General features: G+C 41.0%; 1 protein-coding gene across 1 annotated transcript in view; it reads right to left on the minus strand.

The window, feature by feature from the left end:
* LOC136871110 (hemolymph lipopolysaccharide-binding protein-like) overlaps positions 1 to 20,710 on the minus strand; it is a 31,986-nt gene extending 11,276 nt beyond the window's left edge. Inside the window, exons 1-3 of the mRNA XM_067144960.2 lie at positions 20,672 to 20,710; positions 12,074 to 12,220; positions 10,009 to 10,135 (exon numbers count right to left, since the gene is read on the minus strand). Coding sequence (XP_067001061.2) covers positions 10,009 to 10,135; positions 12,074 to 12,220 — 274 coding nt within the window. The 5' untranslated portion in view covers positions 20,672 to 20,710. The remainder of the gene's footprint in view (positions 1 to 10,008; positions 10,136 to 12,073; positions 12,221 to 20,671) is intronic.
* Between the last annotated feature and the right edge of the window lie 688 nt (positions 20,711 to 21,398).

Raw genomic sequence — 21,398 nt, forward strand, 5'->3', positions numbered from 1 at the left:
ATATTTTTGTTTCCGTAAAATCCACTCAGGTGGGCGAAGGATTGATGAAGAGGTTGAATTATTTTTACGGGAATACTTATATCTCAAAAACTGAAGATGTTACAGAAGTGGAAATAGCTATTTGGAATCTCCTTCAAAAAATAAAGAAACATGTTTTTCCTTCCGACTTAAGTGAAGACTGTTTCTCACATGTTCAGTTTTATGTCGCTTGGTGATCTTAGTCCCAAAAACCAATACCACAAACGTGGTTTACAAGGAATTTTCGGGTTAACTGTACTCAATTTAGGTGAGTTTTTATATAGGGATTTTCAGATAATGTCATAGTATATTACCGAGGAACGATCGCTTTTATCCAAATACAAAATCCACGCGAGCGAAGCCGCGGGTAACTGCTAGTCTTTTATAGAATGTTAGTAACAAGCGTAGCATTCGAATTACAGCAGTATTACATGGATCTGTCTGGTTGCTTGGATGAAAGGTCAGCGTAGTTACCTTCGGCTCAGAGCGCTCAGGGCTCTATTCCTGGTCGAAGTGGAAATTAACTGCATATGATCAGTTTGTCTAGCTCGAGGATTTGGTTTTTGCGCTCGTCTTAATACATATTTCTTCATCTACACATAATCAATCACTACAGAAACTCGCAATAGTGAATACATCCCTGCAGATAGTGTTGGCGTCAGGAAGGGCACTAGACTGTAAAACTGGGCCATGTCCACGTACACTCAGGTGGGCGAAGGATTGATGAAGAGGTTGAATTATTTTTACGGGAATACTTATATCTCAAAAACTGAAGATGTTACAGAAGTGGAAATAGCTATTTGGACAAGAAGAGACTCCCGTCAAACACCGGGTGCAATTTCAACCACAATGAACGGGAATTTGGGGCAGTAAAGCACTAACGAGAACAAGAGTATCACAAATATTTAGTTCAATGTGTGATTTGCACCAAGTTGGCCGAGATTCGAATCCCGGTTTGATCCTAAGGCAGTATTTTCAGCTTTGAGAAGAACACCTAGCATTGAAATAACCTGGACAAAACAGCAAGCTGTTTCACGGGTACTCGAGGAAACTCAGAAATACCTGAGATGAGAGTTATTTTACAGATATTGAGTGTATTTACGAGTATTAAGAGATTTTTTATTAGTTTTGATTATATATTCTATCAGACCCGCAAAACAAACACATCTTCTTCGAGAATAATGAGAGAATATATTTGTAATCTACCAAAAATATTTCAGTTATGCATCTTCGTAAGCACTTACACACTGCTGTGCAAAACTAAGGACGAGATAGATAAAGCAACATAACCTATCAACGAGACAAAACAGTGTGAGTCAATCGGCTAGCTGTTACGGAGCGCTGTGCATTACAACATGACCGGGAGACAACATCTGGATGACTTCACACGGGAAAGAATCATCGGGAAACTGGAAGAGGACGGAATGTGACGTGTGTGGTTCAGGGGTTTGGTATTGCTCACAGCATTGTTTCACGTGCATGGAGAGCAATCCGAACCACAGGCACTGCTGCCCGAAGGAGAGGAGGGGGTCGAGCATGTTCAATTACAGCAGCAGATGACCGCTACATAGTGTAACAGACAAGAAGAGACTCCCGTCAAACACCGGGTGCAATTTCAACCACATTGAACAGGACTGCAAGGCACCCAATCTCACGCTACACAGTAGCACGGCGACTGCATCAGTGTGATTTGTTTGCCCGACTACCCGCACATCGCCGGCACCGTTTGCGATGGTGCCAAGAGCATCAGGTGTGGACCGACGAGAAGTGGGGTCACGTGCTCTTCTCAGATGAGGGCAGATTCAGTCTGAGTAGTGATTCTAGACGCACCCTAAACTGGCGAGATGTGGGAACACGTAATGCACCCAGGAATATTGTCGAACATGAAAATTTTGGTGGTCCAAGTGTTATGGTGTGGGAAGGCATATTGTTGCATATGCGTACCGACCTCAAAGTCTGTGAACGGGGTACACTCACCGGTCAACGTTATTTTGGTGGTGTACTCCATCCCCAAGGGCGTCTTTTCAGGGGTGAATTCGGCCCTGACTTCACTTTTATGGTTGACAGTGCACGACCTCATCGAACAGCACAGGTGGAGGAGCTCGTGGAACGGACTGGCCTGCCCGTTCCTCCGACTTAAATCCCATCGAGCGCGTGTGGGACATATTGGACAGATGTACTGCAGCACGTCCACATGCACCAACGACCATCCAGCAGTTGGAGGAATGGAACGCCCTACCACATGAACTCATTACCAATCTTGTGGCCAGCATGCGAACACGTTGCAGAGCATACATCGCTGGCCGAGGTGATCACACAGCCTTTTAGGAGCCATGTCCCTTCTTTTGTGATGTCCAAGGGACCATCACGAGTCACAGTGACGTGTAATTAAGTGTGTCTGGATAAGTGTCATTTCTGTTCGTCTCATAGCATATTCCTTTCAGTTGCCGTAGCAGTTCTTCCTATGTATGGTTCAAGTTTCATCGAGCTGTTACTTGGCAGTGACACAAATTGCGAAAGTTACTTCAGTTTTTAAGTTTTGCACAGCAGTGTATTAGCATCCGGTTGCCATAGACGACACAAAGGATGGTACAAACATGTTACTCCTAAAAACACCAGCAGCTCTACAGAAACTAACTAACTGACTGACTGACCTGACCTGACTGACTGACTGACTGACTCTACATAAAGTATCAAAATCTCATAAAGTAACTTCATACAGTCCACGAGTACCAATTCATTATTATTTTTATTTTTTTACGATTTGCTTTACGTCGCACCGACACAGATAGGTCTTGTGGTGACCATGGGATAGGAAAGGGTTAGGAATGGGAAGGATGTGACCGCAGCCTTCATTAGGTACAGTCCAGCATTTGGCTGGTGTGAAAATGGGAAAAAACGGAAAACCATCTTCAGGGGTGCCGATTGTGGGACTCGAACCCGGTATCTCCCGAATGCAAGCTGATGCTACGTAAGCCAACCCGCGTTGCCACTTGCTCGGTACCAACCTATTAACGTGCGATTTCAATTACATTCAAATATCCTAAATGTTGCACAGTGAAGGGAAACCAGTGGAATCTTGTGTGTTATCTTCTTCTATGTACCATTCCCAGTCTTCCGGACGTTTGCCAATATCACGGCTAATGTCCGGCTCCATGGCTAAATGGTTAGCGTGCTGGCCTTTGGTCACAGGTGTCCCGGGTTCGATTCCCGGCAGGGTTGGAAATTTTAACCACCATTGGTTAACTTCGCTGCCACGGGGGCTGGATGTATGTATACGGGCGAGCCGAACTTGTCCTCGGACACTCCCCGCACTAACTAAAAGCCATACGCCATTTCATTTAATTTCATCACGGCTAATGCTTTTCGGCCTTCTGCAACACAGTACAGTTGAAATTAAATGAAATGAAATGAAATGAAATGGCGTATGGCTTTTAGTGCCGGGAGTGTCCGAGGACAAGTTCAGCTCGCCATATGCAGGTCTCTTTATTTGATACCCGTAGGCGACCTGCGCGTCATGATAAGGATGAAATGACGATGAAGACGACACATACACCCAGCCCCCGTGGCAGCGAAGTTAACCAATTGTGGTTAAAATTTCCAACCCTGCCGGGAATCGAACCCGGGACTCCTGTGACGGAAGGTCAGTACGATAACCATTTAGCCATTGAGCCAGACACGGTACAGTTGTTCAGTTCTCTGTATACTTGTCTAGTCTTTAATATTGTTTTGCTCTTTTAAATAATTTTAAATACCGGGCGAGTTGGCCATGTGGTTAGAGGCGCACAGCTGTGAGCTTGCATCCGGGAGATAGTGGGTTCGAGCCCCACTGTCGGCAGCCCTGAAGATGGTTTTCCGTGGCTTCCCATTTTCACACCAGGCTAATGCTGGGGCTGTACTTTTAAGGCAACGGCCACTTCTTTCCCATTCCTGGATATTTCTTGTCCCATCGTCGCCATAAGACCTATCTGTGTCGGTGTGACGTTAAGAACATGGAAAAAAAATTAAATAAGTTGCAGAAACTTGAACTTTTCACCATGGAGTATTTTGCCTAACAAGGCTATCGTTCTGCTTTTGATAGTGTTACGAATAAAACACTGTATGTTTTACCGATTAATTTAATGTAGCAATACCCAATTGGTACACAAATAAAAATACACACAATGATATCGGAAAATGAATGGCAGCATCTTTTTTATTAGCGGCTATTTACAAAGTCTCTTGTCTCCTCACAGTAAGTAGTCCAGCTCACTGGTATTAGCTGAGATGGGCGGTAGTCACGACTCAAAGGTCTCAATTTCACTTAACTCGCACTACCGGTCGTTCATCACAGCAGCTTCACGCAGACAGTTTCGAACACACATTCTCTTAACAATTACAATGCAAGACAACTGTCCTTGGCTCGATTTCAAATAATTGGGGTAACTCATACAATAGACACACGCAACCCTATTTACTCGCAGTTATTTCAAGTAGCCACTCCACACAGTGAAATACTCAATAGTGACAACTAAACAGCGATCAGATAACAGCAACAACTCAACACTACAGTACTCCTCACAATGGCAATTAACACTACTCCAACTTTACTCATGCCAGCTGTTCCACAAACTGACTCCGCATCGATACACTTACAGTACTCAGAAATCCCAGGCAGTCCACACACAGTTCTCCACTCCGTACTCCAACAACACTCCACAACGACGATACTCGGACACAGACTCCGGTAGGGCACCCACAACACCAACTCTGAAGACAGCCTGCAGTGCTGCTGTTCAAATCGCCTTCACTCACTGACTTAACGTTTGCGGCGAACCTATTTCATATTCCCGGTGATGAAGTTCTAGACTTTTGGGAACGTTGTGGTTACGCTTTCGAGAAGATCCAAGAGAAACGAGACGAAAAGAACAATAGAGGGGAGATGCCATTACTATGCTACCAGCTGACTTACTAGTTCCTTGCAGGAAATACGGAAGGAAGCTACAGAGAGAAGGCTGGCACGTATCAGAATGTACTACTGTGTGCCTGTTGTAAAACCTGTTCTTTGCTTACGTGTTGTAACCAGGAGATTTGAAATATTCTTCTGGGTAGTCACCTTCGAAGGCTTTGAACTTATTAACTCTATGCTGCTTGAGAACGCTTGCCACGACACCATAGAACAGAATGGGTCGCACATAGTATTTTACCACGCGCTGTCGGAGTTTTAAATTGAGAGCATGATGTACAAAAAGAAATCATTCCGTTAAATGATGTTTAGCTTTTTCTATATGAGCCTTTATTTCCCTATGTGGGATTTAGGGCGTCAGTAATCCAGCAGCCAAGGTACCTACATTTTTTCGATTGAATCCTGCAACAACAAAAATGTAGCAATCTCGTATGTTCTTTAACTTGTTGAAAATCATAAAATTTTTTTTAGCATTTTTGTTCAAGCTAATTTCTTCACCAGTTTCATTCAGATTGTCTAAAAATAGCTGTAAGCTCTCAATAATCTCACTAAGGCCCGCTTTCACAGTATACGCTTAAGCCTTGGAGCGGGCTTAAGTGGGAGCTTAAACTCTGGACGAGTTTCACAGTGGGGAGTGAAAGTGGTAAGCCGAGCTTATCTGTGACTGGCTTAAGCTGTATGAATCTGAGGTTTAAGCTAAGGATTCAGTTCAGATGATAGAGTGCTGGCCTTCTTATAGCCCAACTTGGCAGGTTCGATCCTGTCTCAGTCCTGTGGTGAAGGTGCTCAAATTCATAGTTAGTGGGACGTAAAACCAATAACATTAATATTAAATAACTTATATTTCTGAATATATTTCGAGGCTCGTGAAATAATACAGTTTCCGTGTTCCGATATACAGTAAAAGAGACAAAAATGTCGGTCGGTCACTTGCTTTCTTGGCTTACGCTGCGTGAACCATCAACGATAGACCCCAAGTGTAAGCGTACCAATTGTAGAGCATAGAAACCTCTACAAAAAAGTCCGCGATGGTATATACCTATTTCCAACCGTTTGCCCTCTAGAAGCGATTTTATGCTATACTCAGCGGTAAAAAATATAACTACTTAACATTAAATAAATATTTCGATATTATCCTCGAATTCCTCTTCGAAATAAATTGTTTGACCTCCTCCAGTATTTTATAAGGATTACAATAACCTTGTCAGGACATTATTTGCATGAATGGTTCAGAAGTTATGGCCATTTTAGACTGTAGTGGTAATACGTGTCAGCAGGACGGGCAAGTGACCTTTTTTAAACTTTATTTTTGTTACTATTATTGGAATCACATCTTCCGTTCATTTTTCTAAATTATCTTGGCTGATAAACGATGTATAACCTACAAGTCAATCAATCATAGGCTACGGATGTAAACAAAGATGAGAATTGAATCATTGCGCATGCGCAAGCATTACCAACTTCGGAGATGTTCAGCTTAGTAAAGCTTCACATGGTCCCCCTACTGTGAAACTCGTAGTGTTTAAGCCAAAGAGTAAGCCTTGCTTAAGCGGCATGCGTGGCTTACTAAAGCTTCGGCTTAAACTCAAACTGTGAAACCGGGCCTAAGGAATACCATATCATCTGTATATCGCAGTGTTCTTATTATTTCTTATTGACACGTACTCCCACTTCCCTATCTACTAATGTTTACTTGAAACCAACATCGGAGTACAGGTAAAGGGTACAGCACACATCCTTGTCTGACTGCTCGACGAATATCCTGATGATTTGTTACTCCTTCGTCTGTACAGTTTTTTGCTTTCCCAGTATTGGCTGTCTCGATGACTCTGATGCGGAAGTGCCACGTAACAGCTTAATGAATTCCTTATGTCTGACTCTGTCAAAAAAAATTTTCATAGTATACGAAGCAGGCAAAAACATCTTAGCATTTCGATAGATGGACTGTTAACCTGAAAAGAGCTTCACGAGTACCAAAAACTGTTTCAATCCAAACTGTGTTTGATCAATATTTTTAATCGCATTTTTATTATTTTATCGTGAAATGTGAACTACTCTCGGAAAAAATTTTAGTCAATAAATCGTTTGGAATGTTACTTCTTAGGCATTGACAAGTTTTACAAAATTATTAGCACTATCTTCATAGATGAGTTTCAGGGTCTCAGCCGGTAATTAATCCCGTCACACAGCTTTCTGTCATTTAGAAATTATATTGCATGAAGTACTTCTGATTTTAAAATTGTAGATCCTTCAGAACACGCCGGTCTTCCATCTGCAGCATGTCGCACATTACTTAACGGATCTTCGATACTTCCAGTTTATCAGACATGTTTATGACCTATTTTCCTGTTTTGTCTTCCAACACAATAGATTTCTTCTTTCTACCTCCACCGGTTGGTTCTTTTAATGTTTCACAGATATAAATAAAAGTGCCGTGTTCGTCAGCGAACCTTTGTATTTTTTGGAACTTTTCTTCAATACAGATGTTCTTATCTAGTTCTTAATTTGACGTTGTAAATTAAGTTACTGAGTTCTATAATTTCTGAAATTCCTATGTTATTCCATCAGGTCCAGGATATTATTTGTCGTCCATTTTTGTTTCCTTACCTCACTATTTTGTTGAGGATATTTCTTTCCAACAGTGGGGTGGTATACCTAATTTGTTTTCAGTTTGCTTCAACGTGTAGATGACTGTTGTAAACTACTTTCTCAAGTTCTGGGTTCAATTCTAGAACAACCGTATCTTTAGTTTATTTGTCAGCCAGTTTTATTACAGTTTATTACAGTGGCTCAAAAGGCAGCGCGTCGGCCTCTCACCGCTGGATACCCTGGTTCAAATCCCGCTCACTTCATGTGAGATTTGTGCTGGACAAAGCGGAGGCGGGACAGGTTTTTCTCCGGGTACTCCGGTTTTCCCTGTCATCTCTCATTCCAGAATCACTCTCCATTCTCTTTTCATAGCATCTATCAGTCATTAATAAATCACTTTGGGAGTGGCGACCCCATCGTACTAACAGCCTATATCTGACTCATTCATTACATCCTGACCCGGTCAATGACTGGAAAACAGGTTGTAATTAGGTTTTCATATTACAGTTAGGAATGAGCTTCAGCACTAAAAATTCGTTATCCACCAATAGATTGTGGCCCGGATAAGTTGTTGCCTTCTGCATGAAATTCCTGAATCTCTAATTAATGAGTATAACTCAGTTTGGCTTTTTCCTCTTATTACATCCTTTTCTGCATCATCTCTCGGATATGTCTAGGTGTATAATCGTCTTCCTGGAATTTGTAACCAAGCATTTCTGATAACCATTCCATCTCTTGGAAAAACTGGTGAATCCTCCCTCCGTAGTCATTAAATTGTTCAAGTCCCCAATGTACCACCAATTAAAGCCCTTTTCCTGTTTTAGCATTCAACTCTCTCATTATTATTGTACTGCTATTCCTTATTCACTGAGGATATTATTCATGGTAGAAGTTTCCCACTTCATTATCATACTTTCTGTGAGCTGTATAAGCGTACACCTATATTCCATTTATCTGAAAAGGGTCACCATTAAACTGTAAAGGCATAATTCAGATATAGGTTCAAAGCTGGAAACGTGTTTTTTAAATGTTATTTGCGACTTGTTATGGCTACTCCACTGCGGTGATGTTGAAAATGGAAACCTACAACCTGTTTTCCAGTCATTGACCGGGTCAGGGATGTAAAGAATGAATCAGATATAGGCTATAAGTACGATGGGGTCGCCACTCCGAATGTAATTTATTAATGACTGATAGATGCTACGAAATGAGAATGGAGAGTGTTGCTGGAATGAAAGATGGCAGAGAAAACCGGAGTACCCGGAAAAAAGACCTGTCCCGCCTCCGCTTTTTCAAGCACAAATCTCACATGGAGTGACTGGGATTTGAATCACGGTATCCAGTGGTGAGGGGCCGACGCACTACCGTCTGAGCCATTGAGGCTGCGGTGGTGTTATTATCTTCTAAACTTCCAGAAAAGTACAGGATTCCTCCAGCTCTTTCAGGGTGCATCTACGATATCATCTCTGTTCGCTTATCCCAAGCATGTTGACCCTGAGCATCTTCATTTCGTTTAAAATGTTGTCCAGTTTGCCGACCATGAACGAACTTCTCCCGTTCCACGTAGCAAATCATAGTTTGGACTGCACCACTGTGAGCCGGGAGATTTTTCGCACCCCTTGCCCATTCAAGGGCTGCTCGGGACTCGAGACCGTTATTTGATAATTTCTCACCATAGTGATGTCCTGGGAAAGTGGTTACCGTAGTAGTTTCCGTTTACCTTCTCTGGTGTATAGTCAGCCGCCCTTAACATGAAGTACAGACGCTGTCGGTAATAGCCCCAGACCTGGAGAACAGACATTATGTGTGCTTTTGTAGCCGCTTCGGTGGAGAACGGACGCTACGTGATGGTATTCAGTTACATTTCGTTCACTTAAAGGCCGTCGCCTTGATAAGGGAGCTTCTACGCTCTAAACCCTTGACACCCTTGGGAGGTCAGATTAATTTCCGCCGCTCAACACTTGGCGTAGAGTCGCTGGCTGTACAGTCTACTTTATTACCGTAGCAGGATTTCCTGATCAGACCTATGTACAGTGTGACACAGAGAGTTAATGGGACCAGTGGTCATTCGGAAGGAATTTGATTATCCAATCCATGTTCCGAACGTGTTGCAAAGAATCATGGAATATCATTGATTTGTCCCATGACTTGGTTTTGTCTAAGCAGCGGTTTGCTAAGCATCTCTATGAACTCGATACACCATATAAAATCTGTGTAAACTGACCACAACTCAATCAAACCCAGCGAAGACTCAGTATCAGCAAACAACTTCCTATGTGACTGTTTGTAGAAGCGTACTGTGGCATGCGATGATAAATGACTTTTGCTCAGTAATTATAAAAAGATGACCCTATTGGTTCATCGTGGAACTGAACCTAAATCTAGGATAAATTGTCGAACATTTTCCATCAATTATTATGTCACGTAAGTAAACTGAGATAAATATGAATTATTACCTGCAATGAAGATGGATAAATATTTCGTAGCCTGGCCAGAGCACTTCATCTCTCCTTGTTCGATATCTATTTCCCATGGTACACTCTCCTTTGCGATATCAGCACCAGAACTGCGAAGCATCTCGAGCTAGAGAAAGAAAGCAATCTTACAATATAATGATAATCTCACGAATATCCTCTGATTGACATAAAGACATTCGGTAACTGTGAAAATCGATAAATAACCACATCGATGGAAGGAGTGCAAAGGATTAAAGTTTCGTTCGATGTTTCTTCAGTAACTATTCATATATCTTTTATTAATAGCCGTCAGGAATGAGCAGGGGAAAGGAAATGCACGAGGTTTGGAAGGAGTGTTCCATGAGCGATAATCTTTCTACGAGATATACGTGTCATTATTACGAACAATTGGCGGAGCTTGAGAACCCTTTCAGTTGGACCGTAAATAGCAGGCAGATGACTCACCAAACTGCCTGTGATTTGGACAATTCAACCGTCATTGTCATATCATGATTAGAGTAATGGACACGTGAAATTATCCACGTACAATGGAATGTTTCTGGATGATCCAGACTGATTACTGGGACAGAAAACCATTTAACCATCAAGAAATCGTAGTCAGAATCAGTAGGTTCCATGCCCACCATATTCGTCTCTCCAACAGAAACATATTCTAACGCCTTGAACAGAGGTGGTGGTGATTACTATGATGACAATGACTGTTATTTTAAGGAGCCAAATGTAGAGTTATTCGGCCCCTGTACAGAGAAGCCTGTGACCAACACTACATTAACGATTTCTGCCATTCACACCCCGACATTGTTTCCTTCGTTTGTGGTAATGACAGCAGGGGAAAAGTGTAATGCTATTGGCTGGTAACGCAATGTCCCTGAGACAAATTACGCTTTTCTTTGGAAGGGCTTGTTTGTTTATTATTTATATTCATTTAGATTTATTTTATTTGTTAACAAAGCATTTTCTTATCTCTTCTATATGATAATGGTTGGGGCACATCCCAGATATTTCTACTAATGCAAGCTAAAAAAAAAGAGCATCAGCTTAACTAGCTTCAGTCTGTTGTCAGTAATCCTAGGTCATAGACTTCTTTTGATAATTTGAAGTTTATCCTGCTTTGACCTTTCGTCTACCGAAAGTTGCAAGAAAAATATCACTATTTGTAAAATACTCATCTTGGAGTTCTTTTCAAAACATTTTAAGAATGTTCACCATCTCCACTTAACTTTACTGAGGACCGTCAGAGGGGCCACAGCCTTTCTTATGAAACGCTGTCTATCTCGGTCTTTACATCCAATGTCAAAAATTCGAACGGTACGGTCAGAAATTCATGAACACTCATTTGATATCTCTACCATTATCCATAGATTTATGGTAGCTATCACCGAAATCAAAGCTTTCGTTATCATTGTCACAGTAAGATACGTTCTCATCCATTACAAGCCCAAATTTCGTCAACAGCAACGTCTTCATGTAACAACTGTTCTTTGACATGTCCTGCAATATGACGTTCGTCAATTGTTGGTGGATAATCCATTGTCTCAAAATAACCTGCCAGCAGTTCCAACAATGAAACCTTGACACGTCCTCACTCCATACAAGTAATGTCAACCCCGACACTTGTCTAGTATTGTACACTATAGTCATGCTTTAAGCTTCAAAAATATGCCACGTTCCTCTTATGAAGGATCACTATAAGCTAATTTTGCAATCACTTGCAGATCTGTTGTGTGTTTGAGGTGCTCGTAGAACAAATTTGCAATTTATTAGTGTCATGAAACATAACAGGAAAAATGTGTTACAGGGTTGATGGAAACGGGCTGTAAGACGTCATGTGTCATATCTTGTGAATCAACTCGTATATTTCACATCTTTATGATGGACCCAGTTTGATATTCAACGAGCAATGTCCTGTCCTTATGAGTTCTTAGTGTGTTTATAATGATTCGTGTCGGTGGTACAGATGATGAAATCTTTCCCTAGTACTTATGTATCTTCTATTTGATGATGAGACTTGTGCCAGGAGAGAGTAATATATGTATATTCCTACCTTAATCAGCTGGTGGCCGGTCAAGTTCCTGCGGCTGGTGATAGACACGCCGACCCTCTTCGAGATTCCATCCTCGCAATGATCCTCAACAGATAGGTCGCAGCTTAGGAGACCAAGCAGTAGAAGTAACAGCAGCTGGCTTGTCATCTTCAAAAATGGGAAACAATCAATTAACAAAGAATTTTATAGAGAGACAATGGCATCGAAATTCTCAGTAAGTTACTAATAATAAACTAGCGTGTTAAACGTGAGTTCGAATGATATTGATCTGAAGAAGCCAGAAGAAATATATAGTATTTATCCTCAAGGATGCCTACCGACTGAGCTGAAATCCTTGACCACAGGAGACAAGTACTGACACGCTACCGTTACCCAGTGCTATTTAGGTATTCTGAATTTTTTCAACTGCAGGATGGAATAGATGACGAAAAAGGATTGGATAATAATTACTGAAGTATAGAGTAGATGACAAAATTAAGTGGAATTAACGTTAGCTTCTACTAATATTCAGGAATCAGAACTTTACCATCCACAAGATGTGATCTGTATTAGTGGCCTGGTGCTGAGTTAAGCATTGGCATTATCAACTTTTATCAGGCTCCATCATTTAAAATTCCCTATCCCATCCGTTTTTAATCCATTGCCATTAGTTTTGTTAAAATATTTCAGAATCTGCTTTCCTTGACCGCTGTCTTCACCTTTTCCGATCAAACTCGTGCAAAGGCTGCAGAAAGGCTGACTTCATGCCAAATTTGATGACTTCCATCCATTGTTGTGTATTATTATTAGTATTTTGTTTTCGAAATTGGCCAACTATGGACCGAACTTAAGGCTTCTTGGTATTTCTTTTCTTCTCTTCCGAAACCTCATCATTCTTTCGCTTCTCACCTTTCTCTCCTCTTCGTAAATGATCCATTCGTGCCTCCGTTATAGTGACATCTCTTGAAATGATTTTAGACTGTCGACTCGTCTTCTGTGCTCTCTCCTGTTGTGGATCACCTGTTGTATAGTTTCAACGTCTTCTGCATCTCATCTTGACCTCTTCTATTCACTTGGAGGTGGCCTTTAACCCCATGATGTATTTGGAGATCTTCTTGGTCCGTCGTTTGTCATCCATTCTCACTAGGTGTCCGCAGAATTTCAGCCTTCTTTTGCGCATTGTGTCCGTGATCTTTTCAGTGTACACAAGAACCTTGTTTATCCGGATTAAGTGGGACCGTAACTGGTCCGGATTATCGAAAGTACGAATTATCCGGAAAAACTAGAAACAAATACAGTACATTGTACCCGTGGAAGATGAGTCATCTCCTCATAATTTGATGCAAAATATGTAAATTAATAGAATAGTGATATATTGGAATACATATTAGAAGCTGTATCTGGCGGAATTATTGCGACACCTGTCAGTATACTTGGGACAACTTGGAGCCAGCGAGCTTATTTAGAAACAATGGCTGGGTTATTTCGATGTCGCAAGGTTTGGCAAGACGAGAGGCTTATCGGAACAATGTATACGAAATATCCACTCTACGAGTTACGAAAATGGAAAAGGGAAAATTCGCCACGGAGGAGCTAATTGATACCAGGAAGTAGAGGCTGTTATTTCTGAACAAGGCCATTCGTAGTACGACACAGGTTTTCAGAAATGTCGCAATAAAATTTCCAGAGCCTACAGGCATGTTTGTTGTCAAGTTAACGATGGGAAATATTTAAAAGAACCGCTTCAATTTTGGCCAATTACAAAATTCTTGGTCAACCACAGGAACGCCAGCGTGAATAAGCAAAAGGTGAACTTCTCCCATCTTCTAAATTAATTATCATTAAAATATTAAAACTACAAAATTTCAAAGGTGAGAATTTTAGGAGATAATCTTCACATTGATTGATAATAAGTTTGATGAATTAAGGTATCAGTTTCTAGGAATTCCCCACTGTCGGCAGCCCTGAAAATGGTTTTCCGTGGTTTTCCATTTTCACACCAGGCAAATGCTGGGACTGTACCTTAATTAAGGCCACGGCCGCTTCCTTCCCACTCCTAGCCCTTCCCTGTCCCGTCGTCGCCATAAGACCTATCTGTGTCGGTGCGACGTAAAGCAACTAGCAACAACAACAACAGTTTCTAGGAATTAATCCCCACTGGATTGCTATTGGTCAGGACTACACCAAGCCGACAGGGACGCCGTTCAGCGCGCGAAATGTAGAGGACAGAAATCCATTAATATCTTCTTAATCGACGATCGCATTTGGATGATATTACTACGTGTGAGTGTTTATGATCAGACCGTTCAGTGGCATAATTTATGACATTCAAATCGGCTTACAAATACCGATTTCAGGAAACCACCCCCACTCCCTCGGGGTTGACCTCTAGTGAACTGAACGGAGGACCCAACATCTATAAATACGATGGACTGGAACAACCAATCAACTAATCAAACCATATCAGATCAGAAGAGCTGTAAGTCGAAGCTCTGTTGCTCCGTGTGATATTGTCAGCGCCGCAGTTAAAGTAGTGATTGTACATTCAAAGACGAACAATTATATTTTTGATAATAACAGTGTTTAAATACAAATTAACGTGACAATGATTCTTATATCATAAAAATTCAGTGTAAATAACTTCAATTATCAGCAGTTGCCGACAGCAGTTTTATAAGGCTTTGTGCCCGGCCTGCTATTGTAAATTGGAAGGTGACACATGAGTCGTCGTTGTATAACGAAATCCGAGTAAGCGCTGCGAACACTAGTCGGCCTAAATAATATTCGGGAGCGCCGAATTTGACAATCGCGCATCGCGCCGGGTTTCATGAGACAATACTTCGTCGTGAGTAGCAAGGTTCCATGGTTCGGGCAAGGAACGAAGAAAATTAGTGAAAGTGTAATAGATCTTAGGCACCGTTGAATATAATAATGTATAATTCTTAGTAAAATATTAGTTAAGATGTGTGGTATGTGTGTGAGCGCCAAATTGAATTCCATTTCTTGACTGCCAACAGGATTACCGGCCAAAGGCGAAGATGGGCCTTGAGTCTCTCATTCGCAAAGCTATAAGAATTCTATACAGAGATGAGTACCAAAATTTGATTTTTATGTGGGTATGTTATCGCACTAAGATGGAAAATATGCAGATTAATGAGGGTTACTTAACGTAACATATAGACCGCTTCTCGGATTCATGACTTATTTAGTACTAGCAGAAGTACCCGTTCTTCGTACGGGTTATCAGAAATTGGTTTTAGTTATTCATACTATCGGTGTGACTGACTAAATTAAATATTTATATCACGGGTGTATTTACCTAAGTACGTAGAAATTATTTGTCATGTTTGGAATTATAGTGTATCTTCATCTTGTTTCCTTCTTGGAGCCTCTAAATATGAGTTCCTAATTAGCGTCGACCTCTAAGATCTTTTGCTACCATGTTTTTCCTTCATTCCCACTTAGATATACCTGCTCCCTTCACAAACCTGCAGGTTTCGTGTAAGTATAGTTCCGCTAGATAGTACCACAAATATAAATATTATTGAATGTATTTGTCTGATCCGACATTTCGTGACTATTACAAATGATCAAGGAAATACGCGATGTATAAAAGAAACTATTATAATTATCGAGAATTATAATTCTCAGGGCTTGTCACTCATGTCGCACATCATAAAATGAATCTGAATATAAATGTTGAGAAAATTGTTCTATTGTTCTATAACAGTAGTTTGAGACCACGTAAATTTTCCGAGTCCATATTGGTTATGATTTATGGCAATAAATAATCAAACCGACGTTGATTCGTGGCGGATCACCTCTAACAGATAATCAAGTGAAATTGGTGAAACGAGAAATAACAGGCAGCTAATGAATTAAATGGTATCGTACTACGTCGTCTAAAATCAGTCGTGAACTCTGTGAATGATAAATGAGTAATTACTCTCTCTGAGATATGAGGACAGAGAGATATCCATGTCAGGCGTAGTCACAAAAAAGCTACGGTGAAATATTAAAGTGAATCTGCGATGAAATAATAAATGGATCTGCGATGAAATACAGAGAATTATTAGCGTCCGGGTAATGGAAAATATCAGCCCGTGGGACTCAGGCAGAGAAAGACTGAATTGCGGAGGGTCCGAGATCGCACCCCTTTGATATACGTGTTAGATAAAAGCTGCATGTTAAGTTAATGAAGGATTACGTCCCCAGAGATCATACAGGTTGATGTCCACATGAATTAACGTATGTTGGAATGGTAAATCATGACAGATGATACGGATGTAAATGGAATCCATAATAATAATAATAATAATAATAATAATAATAATAATAATAATAATAATAATAATAATAATAAAAGTTGACCGTATTATGAAGGGACGATATTGAACATATTAATGAGAAACATAACTAAATATTTAACACCTGTAATAATAATCATAATGTTATTGTATTGACAAATGATAGTAACCAAATAATAGTAATAATAATAATAATAATAATAATAATAATAATAATAATAATAATAATAATAATAATAATAATAATGGCAATAACGAAATTTCACACATCAGCAATGAAACCCTGTATAGGAAATCAGAAAGGATTTCCGACACAACAAGGAAAAGGAGAATTGACTTCTATGGCCACATCCTAAGAATGAATCCGAAAAGGATAACTAAAAGAATCTTCGACTATTTCCGTAATAAGAAAACGAAGCCGAACTGGTTTAAGGAAACTGAGAAGGACCTACGAGAATTCCAAATTACAGAAGAGATGCTTGTAGATGGATCTGCAAAGAAAATAACCAAAGATAAAATAAAGAGGTTTCAGGACAGGGTGAAGCCCAAACGACTATACAGAATTTCTGAAGAAGAGAGATTTGCTTGCTATTTGCTTTACGTCGCATCGACACAGATAGGTCTTATGGCGACGATGGGATAGGAAAGACCTAGGAATTGGAAGGAAGCGGCCGTGGCCTTAATTAAGGTACAGCCCCAGCATTTGCCTGGTGTGAAAATGGGAAACCACGGAAAACAATCTTCAGGGCTGCCGACAGTGAGGCTAGAACTCACCATCTTCCGATTACTGGATACTGGCCGCACTTAAGCGACTGCAGCTATCGAGCTCGGTGAAGAAGAGAGGAAGGCAAGATCTGAAAGAATGAAAAAGTACTGGGAGGACAGGAAAACACGACTCACTAACCATTGATAGATCTATCGTACCCCAAAGAGGGTGAAACGGACAAGAAGAAGAAGACAATAACGAATTACGAATGTGGCTTGTTTCTGACCCACAGCTTAGATTTCCCTTTGAGGCTTACGTTCATAGAAGTATAATGCGACCACGGACGGTAAATGTCATAATTATGAGAGATTAGTGGTAAACCTTCCGATACTATTATTGTCGCCTTTATAGTGGTAAAGACTAAGTTAAGCTTTAATTTGACGAGCTATTCTTGCTGTAATTAGGGCGAAGAGCCTGTAATGTTCGATGTTTAATTAAAAGAAGAATAAGCGGCATTTGCTCCAGTTCGACTTACCGATCGTGCTGCTGTCTAGCGGCTGGTCAGCCCTGAGTGACATATCAATCAGTCCCGTCTCACTGCCCTCCGTCGCTGGTTCTAGAACTGGTATTGAGTTAGTTTTTAGTTACATTTGTTTCGTCTTTTTTTTCGAGGGCACGTTCATTTGTGGATTTGGCGAGTGACTATGGTGTTTTTCGCTTTGGGCTAAGCAGCGTTTCTTCCTAGCCTCGTAAAATTTGCTTGCTTGGTGTTTGGGACCAGGCAGGACGTTATTAGACGTGAACAGGAATATGGTGCATAATCTCGAACCGATGTATTATAGTGGTGATCGTCGATGATTTGTTTAAATTTTAATTTCCGAACACGAATTTCTTGTTTGTACTTTAGAGATGAATGACCTGATATACATCCGTCGTAGCTAGGAATGAGATTTTTCGCTAGTGACTGAAGCTGATGTATCTGTTTTAGATACCTTAGCCGTGTGATTTTGAAGCAATCTTTCGCGATATCGGTCAGGATGAAAGCGACTAAGGCTTCGATCACATTGCAGGCACGCTTGTGCAAGTAATTTGGTGGCGCGCGCGTGCGCAAGCGTGCACATATAAACAAAATCTGCAGGAGAGTGAGAGAAACAAGAGGTGACTTGTCCATCGCCGCTCACACTATCCGCCACAAGCAAGTGCACGCTTGCGCAAGCTTGATCCGACCCAACTTCGAAACAAAAATATTTGTTTGTAGTCGCAAGCTTGCGTGATCTCAGTTTATTTCTGACCATCGAAGCAGTGACAGTGTGGTGTTTTGGAGCTCTTCAGGTGACACACACTTTCGGAAATTAGATTGCCTCCTTATTCTAGGTGTGATTTTGTCCAGTATATAGTAGAAAGTGTTTGGTATTATTCTGAAGTATTCAAAAAACTTATCAGGCTGTCTAAGCAAATCGTTGAATATTCGTGCATACTCTCCATCTTCTTCTCTGTGCGAAAAATACTCGTTCACCCACTCTTCCCTGATTTCCTGCTCAACCAAAAGTAAAAACTTTAAAACACCATTTTTCAAAACAATGTCCTCATCGTCTGCCATCTCCATTTCGAATGACCTGTTCACAATAATTAACTTGCACCTGCTTGCATTTAGTGTGAGCACATTGCTGTTCACGCTAGCTTGCGTACGCGCGCGCCACCAAATTACTTGCAGAAGCGTGCCTCCAATGTGATCGAAGCCTAATATGGATGGATACACCCCTCTCACCGCCAAAAAACTGGCTACAGTATTGGCATTTGAATTCCTGAGGCTCGTTTTCAAATAAGTTAGCGTTCCCAGTTGTCTGGGTATCAACGCGTTCGGTATGTGTTTTCGGTTGCATAAGACACGATGTGCGTGTTTGATGTCACGCAGTGGTCAGGATGTGCGCACCTTAAGTGTATAGCATTTCCTCTCTCTCCACGAAAATAACGTTCACAAAAAGAATACCTAATTTTGGAAGTTTGTTCTGTGTCCATTGGTCTCTCCCTATTTAAGTATTCTACCTTGATCTATGCACCGTCCATAAACTTAAGAGGAAGTTAATCAATTGAACTTAAAACACGTGCTACGAGATCTTCGAACATTTACACGGTAAAAAAAGTGTCTTGTTATTCAAGATATAAATTTAGGTGGTGAGACTATGAACACGTCGAATAGGGCACTTCAGCGCAAGGTTATATTGTATAGTAATTATTCTTAATTTCGATACTACCGGGCGAGTTGGCCGTGCGGTCAGTGGCACGCGGCTGTGAGCTTGCATCCGGGAGATAGTGGGTTAGAATCACACTGCCGCCAGGCCTGAAAATGGTTTCCCGTGATTTCCTATCTTCACACCAGGCAAATGCTGGGGCTGTACCTTAATTAAGGCCACGGCCGCTTCCTTCCAACTCCTAGGCCTTTCCTATTCCATCGTCGCCATAAGACCTATCTGTGTCGGTGCGACGTAAAGCAATAAGCAAAAAAATTCGATACTTTAATAACTTCTCCGTAGTTTTGTAATACAATTGAATAAGAACTGATCACGCGAGTACTTATCAAATAAATATTAAAAAGTAAATTTAAAAAACATCGAAATCAATTGTGCAACAAAACATAACCTGTACGAATGTTATACACGGCCATGACAACAATAGTTAAACGTATATTTGCATATGGTACTCATAATATAAGGGGCTGCCTGGCCGAGGGTGTAAAGGTTCACTCGGTTCACCCGGAAGGACGAGGGTTCGATTTCCCGTGAGGAAGAAACGAGATTTCAACTTCCGGAGTTGCATATGGCCCTGAGGTTCACTCCGCCTATACCAAAAATGAGTACCAGGTTAATTCCTGGGGGCAAAGGCGGTTGGACGTAGAGTTAACCGCTCTACGCCAGGAAGTGTCGAGGTTACGGATAGTGGAAGCCTTTAACTTCCACCCCTCCAAAGGCCTTCATGGTCTGTACGGAGATGACTTTGCTTTTTTGCTTTTTACTCACAAATATAAATAAGACATCCTTACTGTAAGTCTCTAAACACTGATAAGCTACACAATACTCTGACAAAACCCTACAAAATCACTATTAAATCAAAGGGAAGTCAAACAAGCTAAATCTCTTTAAAATTCATATAAAATATTAGTATTCAAAGATTATCTTGTATTCCCAAGTCGCTGCATTCCTGATCATCGGATACTGATACTGCATCTAGGATGGAAGAACAGAGAAAAAGCTGGTACAGGAAAGGGTTCTTGCAGCTTCAACTGCTATGGCCAGTGCACCAGGGATAGACAGGATAAGCCGCTATATAAACATAAAGGTCGGCCCGGAAGTTGAAGCGTAGTATGTTAAGGAACAATGACACACAACATTTAAATGCTGTATTGCACTGTTAAAATTGTACAAAATTCGAGTTACAGATATTTTCAGCTTTTAAGGAAGAAACGTTTGTTTCGAGAAATTGAGAAATTCGTCAAATCGAACTTTGAGTAATAGAGATACAAAGGCACCCAAAGAAGAGGACAGATGACCAGGAAATGTAAGTTACTTCGAGAAACTGAAAATTCGAGGAACGGAGATTTGACTGTACCTTGTTTATCCTTCTTGGTGATGACTCAGGTCTTAAAATGTTACTGAGTCCCAATGGTGGTCAAGCATTAATATACAAGAGACAGAATGCCAGTGGGTCGCCCCGCAAACTTCAGCTGCTGTACGGATAGAGCGAGCGATAAGCTCTTATCAGTGGCGGACGTCTGTTACATCAGGGTCCAGCGGAGATCTCGTCATAGAGGACAAGCTGAAGGCCATTGTTTGACATACTTGCTATAGGTAGAGCCCGCGAATATCCGCGAAGTTAGTGTCTTGGCGGATACAAACTGTACGCCAGTGCGGATAATTTTGCTGATAATATCTAAATAATGACCTTTTCACTCAGGTATACTCTTATTTTTTCTTGTGGTTAGGCGACCCTTGATAGTAGTATGAGAGAATGGTGATATTATATAAAGAGCCTTGAAGCCATAAAAGCTGTAAATGTGACCTAAGCCTAACTCGATCCTGTCCGCAATTAATGGAAGGAAGGAACAAAGGCTGGTATTGTAGGCAGTAGCGGCGATTGGAAATTATAAGTAGGGGGCAAAAATGTACAAAAACAAAAAGTACTTCCTTTTGTGATAATATAGTGGGGGAATTATTCCTATAATTCCTTGATTCAGTCGGCTAAAATTGAATAAAATGTGATGTGTTCTCCACAAAGTTGGGGAGGGGGGGTGGGCAACGACTGCTCCCCCGTACACGGAAACTGAAAAATAATACAG

This window comes from Anabrus simplex, chromosome 1 (genome assembly GCF_040414725.1).
Source record: "Anabrus simplex isolate iqAnaSimp1 chromosome 1, ASM4041472v1, whole genome shotgun sequence".
Classification (NCBI taxonomy): Eukaryota; Metazoa; Arthropoda; class Insecta; order Orthoptera; family Tettigoniidae; genus Anabrus; species Anabrus simplex.